The sequence below is a fragment of the Mustela nivalis genome (assembly GCF_964662115.1).
Source record: "Mustela nivalis genome assembly, chromosome: 16".
Lineage (NCBI taxonomy): Eukaryota > Metazoa > Chordata > Mammalia > Carnivora > Mustelidae > Mustela > Mustela nivalis.
The window spans coordinates 21,644,740-21,663,050 of NC_139035.1; the positions used below are offsets into that span (position 1 = coordinate 21,644,740).

At 39.2% G+C, this 18,311-nt stretch overlaps 2 protein-coding genes across 6 annotated transcripts in view; one reads left to right on the forward strand and one right to left on the reverse strand.

The window, feature by feature from the left end:
* Positions 1–206: 206 nt before the first annotated feature.
* PRG4 (proteoglycan 4) lies at positions 207–17,523 on the forward strand. Of its 4 annotated transcripts, none has more exons than XM_082704065.1 (13): positions 207–273; positions 854–952; positions 3,661–3,783; positions 5,055–5,174; positions 7,835–7,981; positions 8,623–8,742; positions 10,206–12,653; positions 13,527–13,604; positions 14,471–14,607; positions 15,084–15,240; positions 15,703–15,900; positions 16,371–16,496; positions 17,329–17,523. In XM_082704065.1, the coding sequence occupies exons 2-13, from the start codon at positions 880–882 to the stop codon at positions 17,424–17,426; spliced, it is 3,825 nt and encodes a 1,274-aa protein (XP_082560191.1). In that variant the 5' UTR covers positions 207–273; positions 854–879; the 3' UTR covers positions 17,427–17,523. The 4 variants fall into 4 exon arrangements, with proteins under 4 accessions (XP_082560191.1, XP_082560190.1, XP_082560192.1 ...); XM_082704064.1 differs by lacking the exon at positions 207–273 and adding an exon at positions 443–543; XM_082704066.1 differs by lacking the exons at positions 207–273; positions 7,835–7,981; positions 8,623–8,742 and adding an exon at positions 446–543.
* TPR (translocated promoter region, nuclear basket protein) overlaps positions 17,474–18,311 on the reverse strand; it is a 66,229-nt gene continuing 65,391 nt past the window's right edge. For both annotated transcript variants that reach the window (XM_082704062.1, XM_082704063.1), the window contains exon 52: positions 17,474–17,673. In XM_082704062.1, the coding sequence (XP_082560188.1) occupies positions 17,618–17,673 (56 nt within the window). In that variant the 3' untranslated portion in view covers positions 17,474–17,617. The remainder of the gene's footprint in view (positions 17,674–18,311) is intronic.

Genomic DNA, 18,311 nt, shown 5'->3' on the forward strand with positions numbered 1-18,311 from the left:
AATTTGTTCATTTCACTCAGAAATTAGAAGTGTGTTTTGGCCAATAATTCTAAATTTATTTTGTAGTAGTCATTTTTCTTAATGGAAGTGTTTTCCAGATGTTGCCTAAGTCTAGCTGTCTGGGCCCTCTTCCAACAAATGAGGAAAGTTTGATTTCATAGGTTGTCACTGTTGATTCTGTCTAACCTTTGGACTAATTGGTTCATCCCAATTTATTTGCACTGATATATAAGACTTCCAGGACACTGGAAAAACTCATTATTGCTTTTACGGGTAAGTGTCAAAGTTAACTTGCTTCATGGAATTAAATGTGTTTTCAATTCAATAGGGATATGCTTTAGTCAAGGAGTTTGAAAAAGGTTTATAAGGATAGGAGTAGGAAAGTTTGAAAAGGACCACAGCTCGGCAGTACACCTGTTGGAAGCTCACAGATTTGATTGGAGAGTTAAGGGAAAGTTGGAATGGTCACTTCTGTGTTTGTCAAATTACACTTTACTGAAGCTGGTTCTTTTTTTTCCCAAGCTGGGATTTACACCTTGCACTGTAAGTATATGCTGTAATTTAAATAGTGTTGAAATCAGCCTGTTTTCCATTTGGGGGGATTCAAAAATATTAAAGTAGTCGATAACATGATTGAGATGGTGACTTAATGATTTTTTTCTGCATAAGATTAAATCTAATGGCTAAATATTTGTGATAGAAAATATTTGTGATCATTTTTAAAAGTCTTGTTTCAAGAGTGGGATGGTTTTATCATTAAATCTCCTTTTAAAAATTATTGACAGTAAGTAACACAAACATAAACTAGTTGTGAGATTAAAGAGCAGTTTTGATACTTTTCTTTTCTTTTCAGTGAGGGCTCGGTACCTGGAAAGAGCCATGGAGTGGAAAATACTTCCCATATACTTGCTGCTACTTTCTGTTTTCTTGATTCAGCAAGTTTCTTCTCAAGGTACCTTAACCATCAAAGAGATGTTTATTTAACAGCTGCTGCTAATCATTCTGTTTTGACCATTATGACAACAAAAGAAATAGATTTCTAAAGACATGTATTTGTTTGCGCTTAATGTACAATTTTAAAATTATGTGAAGTAGGTGTGGTATATTTATAAACATTTTGGAATTCTCACATTTTTCTGATGTCTTATGAAATCTTTTAAGTTTTGAGTTTTCCTGTAGAATAATTTTTGTGCTCCTTATTTTTATGGTTCTTCCAAAGTTTCAACAAAACACAGACACAGGATACACCTATGCTAGTGTGATAAAGTATCATGAGATGAACTGAAAAGAACAGTGTTGAGATAACATGTAATTTTCACTTCCATGTATGATAAATTTAACTAGTCTTTTACATTACATAAATTATTGATGATTTATCATGGCATCACGTATCACATATATCACATATAACTAGGTATCATGTAACAATGAATATTTACAAAGTTTCAAATGGCCTTGTATTAATCTTGAAAGTTCTTTCTTACAAGGACTAGTCATCCAGATATGGACTTATACTCGCATATATGTCATCTTATATATTATGACATTGAACTACTCAGTCTTCCAAAAACAGTCAGTCCTGGATGAACAGTCCTTCCTACTCATTTTTGAGAATGTGAAGATAAATTCAATGCAGTCACCTTAGCCCAAGTCTCTAACATGCAATCAAAGTTGATGAGAGACAATAATACCAAGCATTGGATTTTTGTTTCCTTTTTTTTCTTTTCCCCCTTTGGTAAGCAAAACAGGAGAAAAGAAAAATCAAGGTGCAGGATTATTATGGTGAAATTATATTTATAAAATAGACACTTCCAGGAAAATAGTTAAAATTCCCACCAGCCTAAGCACGAGAGATAACTGCCTGCCATGGACATAGTTTCAGAATCACTTAGATAAGACGGAAAAAACACATGAAAGCAGACGTGACTATTTAATAAGGAACGATGGCCACCGTGTATCTCTAGACTCCTCTGCTCTCTCGTGATGTATTATTAGGCTCACAACACTGAGAGCATTTCCTAAGCTACCTTTCCTCTGTAGTAAGATCAATTGTTCTCTAAAATGCTTTTACTTTCCTCTAAATGAGTGAATTTAAAATTAATAACAACAAAAGGAGGACAGTCATTTAATCTATGAAAATAATTGCACTTCTTATAAAGGTAACTGATGTCCTATTTCAGAAATCTACGAACTACAAAAGGATAGCCTTTAATGTTGTGTTTGTTGTCTGCTTGTCTTGCCTTCTCAACCTCTTCTCATTCTTTTTCCTTTATATATATAATATATGTATTTATATACATACACTATATATGCATTGTATCGTGCACATATGTATGCAAAAAGTTGTGAAGGTTGTCCTAACATTTACTATTTTCTTTGTACACAAAGACTTAAACTTCCCCGGACTCATTATTTTGAGATTTCTCCAGTGTGGTTCAGCTTCCCTGTATGGCTTTAGGATCAGTGCACCTGACGGTTTCCATTGTTACATTTTTGTGGTTATTGTCTCAGGAAGGTGTTTTCCAAGTGCTTTTTTTTTTTTTTTTTTAAGATTATATTTATTTATTTGACAGACAGAGATCACAAGTAGGCAGAGAGAGAGGAAGGGAAGCAGGCTCCCTGCTGAGCAGAGAGCCCCATGTGGGGCTCCATCCCAGGACCCTGAGATCATGACCTGAGCCAAAGGCAGAGGCTTTAACCCACTAAGCCATCCAGGAGCCCCTTCCAAGTGATTCTTAAAAACACCTTTGAGGATCATTACACTTTTGTTTGTATTTTCATTTTGTTTTACCCAGAATAACTTTGACCTTTATACTCAAGCCCAGGTGCTAATTGAACAGTTAACCTATTTTGTACTAGCTGTAGTTGTGGCTGGAAGCATGTGACTTCCTCAGCATTTAAAGAAAGCATAACTGCTTTCTTTGTTCTCAGGAACAAAAAGAAGAGGAAGCCTAGGGAAGTTGTTGCTGGCATGCTCAGCTTACTTTAAATCAACATGAGAGATGAGAGACAATGTGCTTGGGTGGACAAAGTGTGAGCTTTAGAATCAGAGATTTCAGAGTTCAGATTCTAGGTGACCATATAGTGTACTCTCCAAATCAGGACACTTCTGAGAGTGAAAGAGTTCAATAGGAATAATTAATAGGTATTAATTGACCTGTAATACATATATCCTAGAAGTCTTAACTGAGTGCCCCGCTGGTTATTAAAGCCTCTGTGTTTCAGCTTCCTTATCTCTCAAAAGGGGCTACTAATACTCTCCTGGTAACATTTTCATAAACATGAGAGAGAACATATGACTTAGTGCCCAGCACAGAGAGGCTGAATAAAGGTCAACTAGTCCCCCTCTGTGGCTGCCTCAGGAGAGCCGTAGCTGCCCCCCTTCTCCCCAGGAATGTCACCCACTTTTTGCAAAACTGTTAACTTTGCCTAATTTTCAAAAGTGTATTTACCTTCCCACTCAGTGAAGCATAAAGTAGCACGATCAAGGTCACATCAGCGATCAGGCTAAGGTCCTGTGGACCCATTGCTACCCATCATTCCCGACCTTTTCCAATGGATAAAACTCTCCCTCGCCAAGTGGCTTTATCCCCCTCATGAGGTCTCTTCCTTCCGGGGACGCGGTTTGGCCATGTTTACGCTAGTGTTGTGTAATTTTAGATTTACCGAGCTGTGCAGGGAGATGTGGGGAAGGGTATTCTAGAGACGCCACCTGCAACTGTGATTATAACTGCCAACACTACATGGAGTGCTGCCCTGACTTCAAGAAAGTCTGCACCGTGGGTAAGTCCCGACAGCTAGTGTCTCTCCCGTCTCTTCACACCGTTCCGGGAGTCCCCTCGCACCCCCTTGCTGCGCTGTTTCCACACTCTTGTGCTTCTTTTTGCTCCAGTGCGTTTCCCTTCCTCGCATCCGTGTTGCAGTGTGCTGTACCTAAGGATGGTATCAAAGGTTGTGCCTCCGGGGGGGGCCGGGGAGGGGGGCCGGGGAGGGGAGCCTGGAAGTCCGTCAGGTGCACAAGGTTGTTGATGAGTCCCAAGCAAAATGTCTTCTTTTAAATAGAGAATACTGTGACTCTGGAGTCATTAAGTAGATAGCGGTGAGTAAATACTCACTACCAATCAGAGATGTAATTGCTTGGGGTTGGGGTTCTTCGAGAGTTTCATCAAAAGAACCCATGCATATAAAATAAGCTTATCTACTGTTGGACTTTTTGATAGGAGAATGTTCTAGAGTACCTGAAAAAGGGCTCTTTAAATATGAAGCATGCGTGTTTCATGGGGAATTTCAGTTAGAACCCAAAGGCTCTGAATTGTAAAGTACGAGTGGTATTTCCCTTGAACACATTTTGGATCATTTTTTTTCAACACAGGGACGTTTCATCTCCAACTTTTGAAAATTACAATAAAGTGGTTCAGAGTTACATTCACTTTAGAATTTGCACATGAAGTTGATAAATATATTGCTGTACAGTTATGTGTCCTATAAGGTACTCATTTCAAAGAGGCCTTGGTAAGTGTGTTTCTAGCCAAGGTTTGTTTTGACACGAGCAGGTAGAATTCATGCCATGGAATTAGGCTGGAATCTTTCCACTCTACGCCTTGCTCAGTTTGTCAGATAAAAGTCTCTGCATTTTATAAATGATTTTTGAGCCTAAACAGGGACTCATCTATGTTAACCCAGCTCTTTGGGATATTGTTGTGAGATCCGAAAGTTCCTTTAATAAACATCTATTACAGAGTGGTGGTGCGAGGTGGAGGGTGGAAGGTTTCCATGCGAAGGGCTCCCCCCTTCCCATCGTGCATATGTGAAGTGACTGAGATAGCACTGGGGTGTCTCTTGGAGCCTTGGAGGGCAAGTAAAGCTTCTCTGAGTCATCATATTTCTTTCTTGACTTCTCTACTCGGAAAACCACCTGCTCTCAAAATTCCAAACGAAAGACTCAGAAATACACTTCTGGAACTCTAGTCGGCTCTCAGGTGGGAAATGGTGATCAGAACGTGGGGCTGGCCGCACATTCAGTAATCTGTAATGTTTTGTTTTGCTCTGGATAGAGCTTTCCTGTAAAGGCCGCTGCTTCGAGTCCTTCGCAAGAGGGAGGGAGTGTGACTGCGACTCAGATTGTAAGACATATGGCAAGTGCTGTCCTGATTATGAGAATTTTTGTGGAAAAGGTAAGCCTCATGGTGCCAACCCGCATCTCTCAGCATATCTCTATGCCGCAAACCTGCACACCTGCCTTAGCGTCGCTGATGATGTCTAATGTGCACTCCACCTAGGGACTTGCTTTTACTAACAGCAATTTCGTTTTAATTTTGCTTCACCAAGAATAAATTAAAGATGGAAAACCTCTTCCAACAGCACTGCCTGGCTCCGCCAGGCTCCGGGAGAGCCAGAGTTGGCTGGCTAAGGAACAGAGAGGATAGGGGCCGAGTGGACGTGCTTTTTCCTCCAGTGTGGTCCGATTTCAGGTGAAGTCAATGGTAACAAGCTCACTCAGGGACTTCTTGTCTCATCCTAATGGTGCTGACCCCACAAAGTCAGTGGTGCTTTGAGCTAGTTGTATTTTTGGCTTAAGTGTTTTTGAGTGTATATTGAATATATATTGAATAGTGTATATTAACAGAACGACACTTTCAGTTTCTCTCTAAACTAGTCAGTTTAGGAGTTAAAGACATTAAATTTATAGGCAAATTTATAGGCAAACCTATCAAGTTGTTAACCTTCTGTTGTACGTGTCTTCTGTTCTCTGCAGTCCATTGTCATCTCTATTGAAATCCCTCTGTGTGATAGAGTCAATAAAAAGGGATATTGTTCCATTTTAAAATCCTCTTCTCTAGTTATAGGTTCTAAAGGAATACTCTGAGAGTATAACAAAACTCTTCAGAGTTTCCCCCAAAATTAAATAAATAAAAATACAAAAAACCCCACCAAAAACCAAATTCCTTTCTTTTACCAAATGTTTGCTCTTAAATTCTCCTTTAAAACAATATTTGTGGAGGTAAAGGTGAAAATAAGCATTGCTTGCATAATATCATTTTATTTAAACAAGGCTGTACATCCTGCTTCTTTTGAACAGTGGGGAAATAGGGTAAAAAGCTGTTAATCAGCATAGTTGAGGGCTATTTCTTAACTGTTCAATGTTTTCATTGGACAGCATTCCAGAAATGATGGAGACTACACCCATATAATCAAAAACTCGGAGCACAGAGTTCCTGCAGCTCTCAGATGGATCTCATGATGAAGGATACATATTTGCTCAGTGCCCTGATAATTGTTTTGGCTGCAAGACAAAAAAACTAAGACTTTATTTTGGGCAGAGGATGGGTGTGGAGGAAGGAGAGTTAGAGAGTGATGAAGCATTGCAAGGAAATGTTAATAAAGACAATGCTTTATGCCACCAGGTGGCGGGTCAGATTACCTGAGGCTTATGTGCGACAGAAAAATTGATGAAGGTCATGCTTCATTTACAGAATTCACAAAGACAGGGTTTCCACTGAAAAGGATGGAACCACCCAGAGCTTCACTACTTCATGTTTTTTTTAAGAGTTTATTTATTTATTTGACAAAGAGAGAGAGAGAGAGAGATCACAAGTAGGCAGAGAGGCAGGCAGAGAGAGAGGGGAAAGCAGGCTCCCTGCCGAGTAGAGATCCAGACGCGGGGCTTGATCCCAGGACCCTGAGATCATGACCTGAGCCGAAGGCGCCCCACTACTTCATTTTTTTAAAAATAGCAACCAAATTATCTTACCAGTCACCCCTTATTTGTTTCAGGTTTGCTATAGATACTGTTTATAGGCATCTATGTATCCCCAAATTTTAACTTTTCAAGAAGTGAAGAAATGTAGGTAAGAAAACAGTCCAAGAGGTTGTTTGGCTCAAGATCACTAGCTGGTATGGCAGAACTGGTTCTCAAATTGAGCTCTTTGGTTGGGGGAGGCAGAGGAAGGAGTGTGGTCGTCAGCTCCTGGAGATTGCATTGGTCAGAGTTCCTAGGGAATGTTCGGCAAGAGCAGTGGGATTTATCAGGACTCTGTACTCAAAGCGTTCCCACTATTCTCTGCTTTCTTATCTTTCCGAAGTCCTTCTCCTTTTCTTCTGGTTCCTAACAATCAAAACATATCCCACGCCTTCTCTTCTACAGGAGAGAAAAGGTTTCAAAGATGCACTCCAAACCATTGACGGTTGCTTAACTTGGGGAAGGGCCACAGATTTTGAGAAAGGCATAATGTGAAGGTGTGAACTTTTTTCAAGAATAACTATTGATGTAGATCTTTTGTAATTAAAAAAAAGGTAAATTGGCATCCTTTGATTTAAATGAATATGAAAACAGGACAAATGTAATTATTATATTCCTCTTCCTGAGAGCACAAATACCTGTTGTTCGCAAGCAGTTATTACTTCCATCAACACAAAAACTGGCATAAGAGATGGAACTGAGAGAGTCAAGTATGTTTTAGGCCAGGAAATACCTTCAGAAATCGTAATCAGAATAAACATCTCAATTTGCAGACAAGAAAATGAAGTTCAAGAGGGAGTTAGCTCATTTGCTCAAGGTCACAAGAGTTGCATCCTGCAGGTCTAAGACTGGAATTCAGGTTTTCTGACCCTTTGCACCTTGTCATAACTTATAACAATTTCAGAACCAATATTTCCTAGCAGTGCATCTTTAGAATTCATCGCTTTGGAGTAACTAGTGTTAGGCTAAGAGCCTGCCTACGCTGGTTTTCACCAGCATTGATTCTTGAAGCCAGGTGTATCCGTGCCTTCCACAGTTAAGAGTTGCTGACGAATGTCAACAGGATGTTAATCCACCTGTCTTGCTTGGCCTCAGTGCATAATTCCCCATCACCATCTTCAAAGACTGCACCTCCACCTCCGGGAGCAACTCAAACCATCAAATCAACAACCAAACGTTCACCCAAAGCACCAAACAAGAAGAAGACTAAGAAAGTGATAGAGTCAGAGGAAATAACAGAAGGTAGGAAGATGGCAGATGTCATGAAAGGTTTTGAGAGGGATTGAGCTGTAGGTGGACTACTTTTTTATAAGACTCTTCATAGAATAAGGGAATCATGCGAGTCATGAAGGGCTCATTACACTTCTTAAAACGTGTTTTTAAGTCAAAGTTTAAGCCAAATTATAAGCCCTCAGCTGTTTATTTTTCTTGAACCAAATTATAAACCATCAGCTATTTATTTTTCTTGAACCAAATTATAAACCATCAGCTATTTATTTTTCTTGAACCAAATTATAAACCATCAGCTATTTATTTTTCTTGTAACTGAACCCAGCATGGGTGTAGGTTAAAAAAAATCAGAAGAAACAGCTCACTGGGGAAAAAAAAATCCCAGGTGATTTTCTGCAGAATAATTAGATTCTGTGAGAGAGGGGAAAGTTGAGAGAAAGTAAAATAGTTATATTACTAGTATCTACGATGAGCTTAGCTACCTTACTTTTTAACTGACAAAAGAAGAGTTGATCATATTACTGATAAAAGCAAAACAGGGAGGTTTGTAGCTCAGTAAACATTATTTCTTGCTGTATTTGGACTGGCGGTTTTCTTTTTTTTTTTGCTTTAAATTACAGTTGGTGTGATCAACCTTTTTATTTGATTTATAGAACATTCTGTTTCTGAAAATCAAGAGTCTTCCTCCTCTTCCTCTTCCTCTTCAACTATTCGGAAAATCAAGTCTTCCAAAAATTCAGCTGCTAATAAAGAATTAAAGAAGAAACCCAAAGGTTTGAGCATTGATAAAGATCAAAGACTATATCAATGCCATATTAGTAATAGTTACCTAAAGGCAATGTGTGTTGGAACAATGATTTGAGGACATTTTAGTACTTGGGGCATGTATAGATTTGTAAAAATTATTGTAGAAGATACTAATGAGAACTTCCTACAGGAAACTAGTGCAAAGCAGCTAAGAAACCATTCTTTAAACAAAGGATAAGAAGATGCTAGAGCGGCAGCTCTGGAACCACAGATGACACCAGAGATGCTCGGTTTTGGTTTTTGAGTTTAATTCCTGTCACCGATCCGTTTTTCTTTCTTCTTCTCTCTCCTTGTTCCTAATGTTATTTTTCCTTATTTTGCAAACATTTATATGCTGCTTTAAGTGCTTTAGAATATTAATCCATTAAAGTCTCATATGAATCTCTGGGAAAGCCAATATTATTATCCACATTTTACAGTTCCTTTTTATTATTTTTCTAATTAAATCATGTGTCATTCTGGCTGTGGTTTTTTTTTTTTTTTTTGGTTGTAGAGAATGTACTACAGATTAGGCTATTACCTTCTGAAAAGAGATTCCCTTTGTTCTGCTTTTCATTATTTCCTGAAATTCTAAAATATATTCTCTTTCTCCAGGAAAATACTGAATTTTGGATACTGGAGTTTTGAAGAACTCTATTTCCTGGGTGGTTATTTCCCCTGAAGCCTTTTCTTTGGCTAAATACCCAAATACATAGTCTTTGAATCATCCAAAGAGTCTTGCACACCACAGAAGTGCAGTCCGTGTTTGCTAAATGGAACTCATCTCAGTGATGAGCTCATGATATGCTCTTTGGACTCTGAAATTCACCTGTGGGGCAGCTGCTGTAAGAAATCCTGTTAAACAGGATTTCTTTTCCTGCCACGGCATCCTAATCTCTTCTCTGAATCCCCTGGTGGGCTGCTGAATTTAGGTGCGCCCAGGAAAGAGAGCCACTAACAACCATGTGTGTGGACACAGAGCTCAGTAGGGACCATGGGAGTGATTGGAGCAGATCCCTGGGGTGTAGTTGGAGAGGCCTCTGAGGCAACTGGTGTGGTAAATTTACAGGATGTTGGAACTAGATTTCCAGGGGGGGCGGACGGGTCACTTAGCAACGTGAAGTAAGAGGAGTGGAGAAAGTGAGGGGCAAAGAGCATTCTTATAGAGATGACTTAGTGTTGTTGATCATGTTGGTAATTTCCAAGTTGCCACTTGTTTCTCTCTATTAATTGTACAGACTTTAACTTGTGCTTTTCACCCCTTCTCAATAATTCCCCAAAATAGCCCAATCAGATTAAGTTCAGTAGTCACCATTGTAAAATAAATTAATAGACGTATTATAGGTTAGCAGTTTGCTTGGGATACACAGCTAGTTGATAAGGATGAGATCTTTAGGTCACTATTGAAAAGAACTACTCAAAAATAAAAGATGTGTATATTTTTTTCTAGTAACAGATGACAAGAAGGAAAAAACTCCTAAAAAGAAACCTACCCTAGAACCACCGGTTGTAAATGAAGCTGGAAGTGGACTGGATAGCGGGGACCTTAAGCTCACCCCAACTCCTGACACTCCTACTACCCAAAGCCATAAAGTTACCACATCTCCCAAGATTACAACAGGCAAACCAATAAGTCCTAAACCCAGTCTTCCACCTAGTTCTGATCCATCCAAAGAGACACCTTCAAAACCTAATAAAGAGACAATAGCTGAAACTAAAGAGATTTCTTTAACAAAAAAAGAAACTTCAAGTGGAACAAAAGAGAAGACTGTTTCAACTAAAGAGACACGAAGTGCAGAGAAAACACCTGCTGAAGATTTTGTATCCACATCCAAAGCTCCTGTTAAATCTACACCCAAAGCTGAAACTACAACCAAATCCCCTGTTCCCACCACCACCACGGAGCCTACACCCACTACCACCAAGGAGCCTGCACCCACTACCACCAAGGAGCCCACATCCACCACCCCTAAGAAGCCTGCACCCACCACCACCAAGGAGCCTGAACCCACCACCCCTAAGAAGCCTGCACCCACCACTCTTAAGGAGCCTGCACCCACCACCACCAAAGAACCTGCAACTTCTACCCCCAAGGAGCCTGCACCCACTACCACCAAGGAGCCTGAACCCACCACCACCAAGGAGCCTGAACCCACCACCACCAAGGAGCCTGAACCCACCACCCCTAAGAAGCCTACACCTACCACTCCTAAGGAGCCTGCACCCACTACCACCAAGGAGCCTGAACCCACCACTACCAAGGATGAACCCACCACCACCAAGGAGCCGACACCCACCACCCCTAAAAAGCCTGCACCTGCTACTCCTAAGGAGCCTGCACCCACTACCACCAAAGAGCCTGCACCTACCACTCTCAAGGAGCCTGTACCCACTACCACCAAGGAGCCTGAACCTACCACCACCAAGAAGCCAACACCCACTACCCCCAAGGAGCCTGCACCCACCACCCCCAAGGAGCCTGCACCCACCACCCCCAAGGAGCCTGCACCCACCACCCCCAAGGAGCCTGCACCCACTACCACCAAGGAGCCTGAACCCACCACCACCAAGGAGCCTGAACCTACCACCACCAAGAAGCCAACACCCACTACCCCTAAGGATCCTGCACCCACAGCCCCCAAGGAGCCTGCACCCACTACCACCAAAGAGCCTGCACCAACAGCCCCCAAGGAGCCTGCACCCACTACCACCAAAGAGCCTGCACCCACCACGCCCAAGGAGCCTACATCTACCACTCCTAAAGAGCCTGAGCCCACTACCATCAAAGAGCCTGCACCCACAGCTCCCAAGGAATCTGGACCCACCACCACCAAGGAGCCAACACCCACCACCTCTAAGAAGCCTGCACCTAGCACTCCTAAGGAGCCTGCACCCACGGTCCCCAAAGAGCCTGCACCCACCACCCCCAAGAAGCCTGCACCCACTGCCCCCAAAGAGCCGGCACCCACCATGCCCAAGAAGCCTGTACCCACTACCCCCAAGGAGCCTGCACCCACCACCCCCAAGGAGCCTGCTCCAGCTCTTCTTGAGACACCTGCTCCAACCATCTCAGAGGCCTCTACTACAACCACCACCATGGAGCCTCCTCCTACTACTCCCAAGAACCCTGCTGAATCAACGCCTGCAGAACCCACACCAAAGCCTCCTGAGAACAGTCCCAAGGAACCTGTTGTACCTGTAACCAGGGCTCCTGAAGTGACCAAACCTGAAATGACAACACCTAAAGACAAAACAGAAAAAGACACACGTACGAAACCTGAAATTACAAGTGCTGTACCTAAGATTACAACCCAAGAGACAGGAATTCCAACAGAAGAGACCACTGAGTCCCAAACAAGTACAACCACACAAGTAACTCCTATCACATCATCTAAAAGTACTCCTAGAGCAACAACTCCTGCACCCAAAGAAATGACTACAACAAAAAAGACAACTACAATGGAAGAGACTGTGAATAAACCTGAAGAAACCACAGCTGTGCCCAAAGATACAACCACGAAATCTGAAGTGTCAACTTCCAAACCCCGAAAGCCAACCAAAGCACCAAAAAGGCCTACTTCTACCAAAAAGCCAAAAACAGTACCGAAAGGGAGAAAACCAAAGACTACAGCAACTCCCCCAAAGATGACTACATCAACAATGCCTACATTACACCCTACCTCTTCAGAGGAAGCCATGCTCCAAACTACCACCAGCCCCAACCAGGGACTTAAATCAGAAATAGTTGAAGTAAATCCAAATAAAGATGCAGATATTGCTGGAGAAAAACCTCACATGATCCCCAGGCCCTCTGCGTTAACCCCTATATTGACCCCAGGTACTGGTACCTTGGTGAGAGGATCCAATCAAGACATCTCCATCAATCCCATGCTTTCAGGTAATAAGCATCAGTTATGTCCAGTTTTAAAACTGGTGATGTTAACTTAAATTTATCTGGGTCAGAATACCCTGAGTTAGTATCTCGCTATTGATATGTATTACCTTGCAGAGTTTTACAGCTTCTCCGTAGGTAAGCAGAGGAGTAATCACCGTAAGATTATTTGGTCTTTGAAAAATTGAGTAATAAGGAATTTAGTGCATTTGTGTCTATATGCAGAGATGGTGTACAGAATGTCAAAAAAATTTAGTTGGGAGCGTATCCTTTTTTTTTTTTTTTTTTTAAAGATTTTATTTATTTATTTGACAGACAGAGATCACAAGTAGGCAGAGAGGCAGGCAGAGAGAGAGAGAGAGAGAGAGAGAGAGGGGGAAGCAGGCTTCCTGCGGAGCAGAGAGCCCGATGCGGGGCTCAATCCCAGGACCCTGAGATCATGACCCAAGCCGAAGGCAGCAGCCCAAACCACTGAGCCACCCAGGCGCCCCTGGGAGCGTATTCTTATAAGAGTACAATGCAAGGCAAAAGTCTGCAACATTTTGCTCTTTTCCACACCAATTCCAAAGGGCAATCAGAAATGAAAAATGAAGTTTTGTGTTGGGATCAAACATCTAGTAATTATCTAATTTACATAAAGATCAGGTAACTTTGCCCATTCCAATTTTTATACATTACTTTTTGAATAATATCACCTTTAAGTAAAACAATTATGAAGCATGGCTCTTCTTTTTTGTTTCTGAAATATGCACACCTCCTACTAGCCCTTTCAAAAGCTTAGGAAAATGTGAACAGAGGAAACAGCCCTGTGGGAGGATTTGAAAAGAACATAAACTCTTTTCTCATTTTCTTTTGTATCGGCTTAATCTTTTGTTTTAGATGAGACTAATTTATGCAACGGTAAGCCAGTAGATGGACTGACTACTTTGCGCAATGGAACATTGGTTGCATTTCGAGGTGAGCTATGCACATATTTTTTCTTCTGCCCATCATTTTATTCTTGGCATTTATGAGAACCAAAGGAGGGCAGAAGCTTGGGTTGGGTTTTCTGGAGGGAAACCTGATTGATGAACTTAACTCACACAATATTTTGGAATGTGAAAGTAATTACCAAAATACAGGACTAACAGAATTAAACACATTAGAGTAACAAATATAACAGCTTGAACTGATACTATTAAATTTTTGCTTTCCTTAGTAATTAAAGTAATTAAAAGGTAGTTCAAATTTTAATTTCATATCAAATGACATGATATCCAGGTTTGTATTTGTATTCCCTGCTCTACGTTATATGAAAATAACAACTTGATTGCAACGTGTTCAAAAGTGCTACATCTTGTGGGAACCTAACAGGAGAACAGCATTTACTTCATGTTGCTTCTCTGCTGGTCCAGTCCTCTTATATTTAGATTAAATCTGAAAGGAAACAAATCATACACTAGCATGATAGAGGCCAAAGAGATTTTAGCAGTCACTGAATTATAACTTAATTCTAAAAGATAAAGAAATGGAGATAAGTGCCTTTCTGTAACTCACAAAGCCAGAAGGATCTTTCTAGAGAAACTGGAAAACTAAAATATTTCAAAGGCTATAATGAACTTCATTATACCTGAGACCAGAGAAATATCTACTCTCAGAAATGTTCAAATACTAACTTCTGTACTAATCCTCACAGTGTTGACTAAACTTGTCATATAATGTGTGTTAACACACTCTTTTTTAAAAAATGATGAACTAATTAACAATTTTTCATTCTGGTTTCTTTTGGGATAAGTTATAGTATTCATTCAGTTTGGAGGCTGATCTACCACTTTCAATTTTAGGTCATTATTTCTGGATGCTGAGTCCATTCAATCCACCATCTCCACCTCGTAAAATTACTGAAGTTTGGGGTATTCCTTCTCCCATTGATACTGTTTTTACTCGATGCAACTGTGAAGGAAAAACTTTCTTCTTTAAGGTAAGAAATCAGCTGAGAGAGATCGGCAACTAGCTATTCCTTATATTAAGAGCATAAATCAGCTTAACCTCCCCTTCAGAAGGGTCTTCGTATATTTTTTTTAAAAGATTTTATTTATTTGACACAGAGAGAGAGATCACAAGTAGGCAGAGAGGCAGGCAGAGAGGGAGGGGGAAGCAGGCTCCCCGCTGAGCAGAAAGCCTGATGTGGGGCTCGACCCCAGGACCCTAAGATCATGACCTGAGTCAAAGGCAGAGGCCCCAACCCACAGAGCCACCCAGGCGCCCCAGGTATTCATATTTTATTAAACTATTCTATCATCAAAATTTAATAAAAAGCTAACAATTGAGTAACATCAAAGACCAATTTATTCACTTAACAAAGTTAAAACTTTCTCCCTATATTTACATTTAAGAATGAATCCCTAACTTTTCTATTCCAAGATGTTAACACTATTTCCTCTGTTAAATCAACAGGATTCCCAGTACTGGCGTTTCACCAATGACAGAAAAGATCCCGGGTACCCCAAACAAATTGTAAAAGGATTTGGAGGACTAAATGGAAAAATAGTGGCAGCTCTCTCAATAGCTAAACACAAGGACAGACCTGAATCTGTGTATTTTTTCAAGAGAGGTATGTTTACAATAAATGACAAAATTACAAAACTTCTAAGTATTGATTTGTCTGAGAAATTTTATTCAGTATTTTCATTTATTAAGGAGTTTACTGTCAAAAGATCTTTAATGGCTGTAATCAAATTGTTTTCAATGAAAAAACTGAGGACAGTAAAATATATTCAGAGCTCTCAGCATGCAAATTATAGTTTCACCTGAATTTTCAGGTCATTATATAAAGGTCATCATTTACTTTCAAACAAAGTTAAATAAAAATTATGCAATTTGTTGGTTTTATTCATTCAACATTTAGCATTTAGCAATTATTTTATAACACCCTTGACTATTAGCCATTATTAATGTCTGGACATACTTTATGAGAAACACTGACCATTTCCTCTACTTGTAAAAGCTCTTTTCCACTTTTCTGGGGGATTAAGCTTAATTTTCTCATCACATGTGATTTTCTACTACATAATAGGTGGCGGTGTTCAGCAGTATATTTATAAACAGGAGCCCATCAGAAAGTGCCCTGGAAGAAGGCCTGCTATCAATTATCCAGTGTATGGAGAAACAACACAGGTTAGGAGACGTCGCTTTGAACGTGCCATAGGACCTTCTCAAACACACACCATCAGAATTCACTATTCACCCATCAGAGTCTCTTATCAAGAAAAAGGTAATGTTTCTTCCTGCGTTAAAAATTATTACACATGAAATAGACGTCATACAGTTTATCTCACAGAATGAAGCTTATTGAATATAAATAGTGACTAAATAGCCCCAATAATTTAAAACTTAGTGATTCAAAACATCAGTTTGCCTCCGTGAATGACCAGATCAACATGTACATATTGTTTTTTTGTGAGTAAAGAATGCAATTTATTCAGGTTTGTTATTTGTAATAAATGCATTTTTCAAATACCTCTTACCAAGAACATCCCATACAAATCTACAAACCTCAGCAGAGTCCTAACAGGTAGGTATTTGAACCATGTCAGAGGGGGCAAAAACTGAGGCACCTAAGTTAAATAAGTCACCCAACGTAGCAGAGCTATTCAGTGGGATTCAAACCCAGATCTGTCCAATTCTTATGGCTGCTCTTCCCCACAGCACAATCCATTTAGTCTGGTATCTTTAAATCTACAGGTTTCCTCCATAATGAAGTTAAAATGAGTTTACAGTGGAGAGGATTTCCAAATGTGGTTACTTCAGCTATAGCACTGCCTAACATCAGAAGACCTGATGGCTATGATTACTATGCCTTTTCTAGGAGTAAGTTATTAAGCAACTTCTTAGCTTCTTAAAGATGTGCTCTAATCTCTAAAACATGAATATAACTAAAGCAAAAACAAGTGTTCAATGGTGACTAAAGGTGAGAAATTAAACTATAATACGTATTCCAATTGCTCTGAAGAAGACAGAATTTAGATTTTCACTTCACTTTTAATTAAATTGAATGGGCTGTGATTAAATTCTGCATTATCCTTCATGAGATTAAAGCCTATTATGATAAATCATCCAATTATTTGAGTAAAACTGCTACTAAAACAATATTTTACATTACCTGTGGCATTTAATGAAGGTCTTGGGTGCCACAAAATACTATTTTAATCATTTCACAAGTCCTGAAGATCACAAAGAAGTTTTTAACAAACCAACTGTTTTAATTAATAAAAATTAAATTATGTTACTTGGGGCACTTTTCTTTGAAAAACTCAGAAATCTAAGTTATTCTACTTAAAGGATAAAACTGAAGTAAATTATTGTTTTTTAGACTTAGTTTTTCTGAAGCTCTTAGGTTGAAAAAGGAGAGTTGAACCTAATTTTATAGAAAGCTGTTGACAGGTCAATCTGTCAAGGCAATTGTTTTTGTTTTTGTCAGAAAGTTCAAATTAATTAATACAAATATTTCTGATATTAAAATGACTATACTCAAAGATAGTGTCTTTGAGTACAATAATCAACACAAACTATCTTTGAGTACAATAATCTGTGTAGATGATCTATAAGCTATCTTTGAGTACAATAATTAACACAAACTTTTTTTTTAAGTTCAGGTGTTTTGTTTTCTTTTTAATTAAAAAATGATTTCTCTTCTACTTAGATCAATACTACAACGTCGATGAACCCAGTAGAACAGCAAGAGTCATTACCACTCGTTCTGGGCGGAGCTTATCCAATGTTTGGTACAACTGTCCTTAGACCCATGGGCAAAGGAAGAGTCAACTAATTAAATGAAGAATGAAAAATTTTGACATTGAAATACATTTTATTAATAAAGAATGTTGAGAGAAGCATACCAATTTAAATACAAAATGTTTTTAATCTCGACAATCATTACACTAAAACAGGCTTGAGAATCTTATTCACAATTATTACAGTTTACAGGACATTTAATTAATATTTCCTCTATTTATTCCTCCTCTCCCTCCCATTGCATGGCTCACACCTATAAGAGAAAAAAATAACCAAACTGAATGCATCTTTGAAGAAGTTACCTCAAAACTGGAGTATTCACTTACCCTAGGTCACTATAAAAATTGCTTTCAATATCAAATATCTAGATATATAGATATAAAACTGTGTTAGACATTTCACACATCTTCAGTTGAAAATTATTACAATTAGATTAATAGTTTCATGGCATGAATACAATCTTTAAGGGTTACATCAGAAAACATGGGGATATTAAAATTTTTAATTTTTTTGAACTAGTTAAAGTCACAAAGCTTTACTCTGTTGTGTAAAAAGTGTAACAACAACTGGAAGGGATTTAACAAATAACTGTCTAGTACTGCAACACTTCAGCTTCTCCAAATCTTATTTTGAATTCAAGGAAGAAATGAATAAATATGAAATATAAGCACATATTCATTATATATAACTGTAGTTTACAAGTCTTTCTGCGAGAAGCTTACAGATGAGTAAATATCACATGCTCAATGTGATATGTGTAAATATCACATGCTCCAATCCTTGGAACATTAAAAAAAAAAACTACATACAAGTTAGAAGCTTAAGGATTAGAAAACTTGTCCCATGTATTGCTATCCTACATTCTATCACGTAATCAATATGTCAGAAATT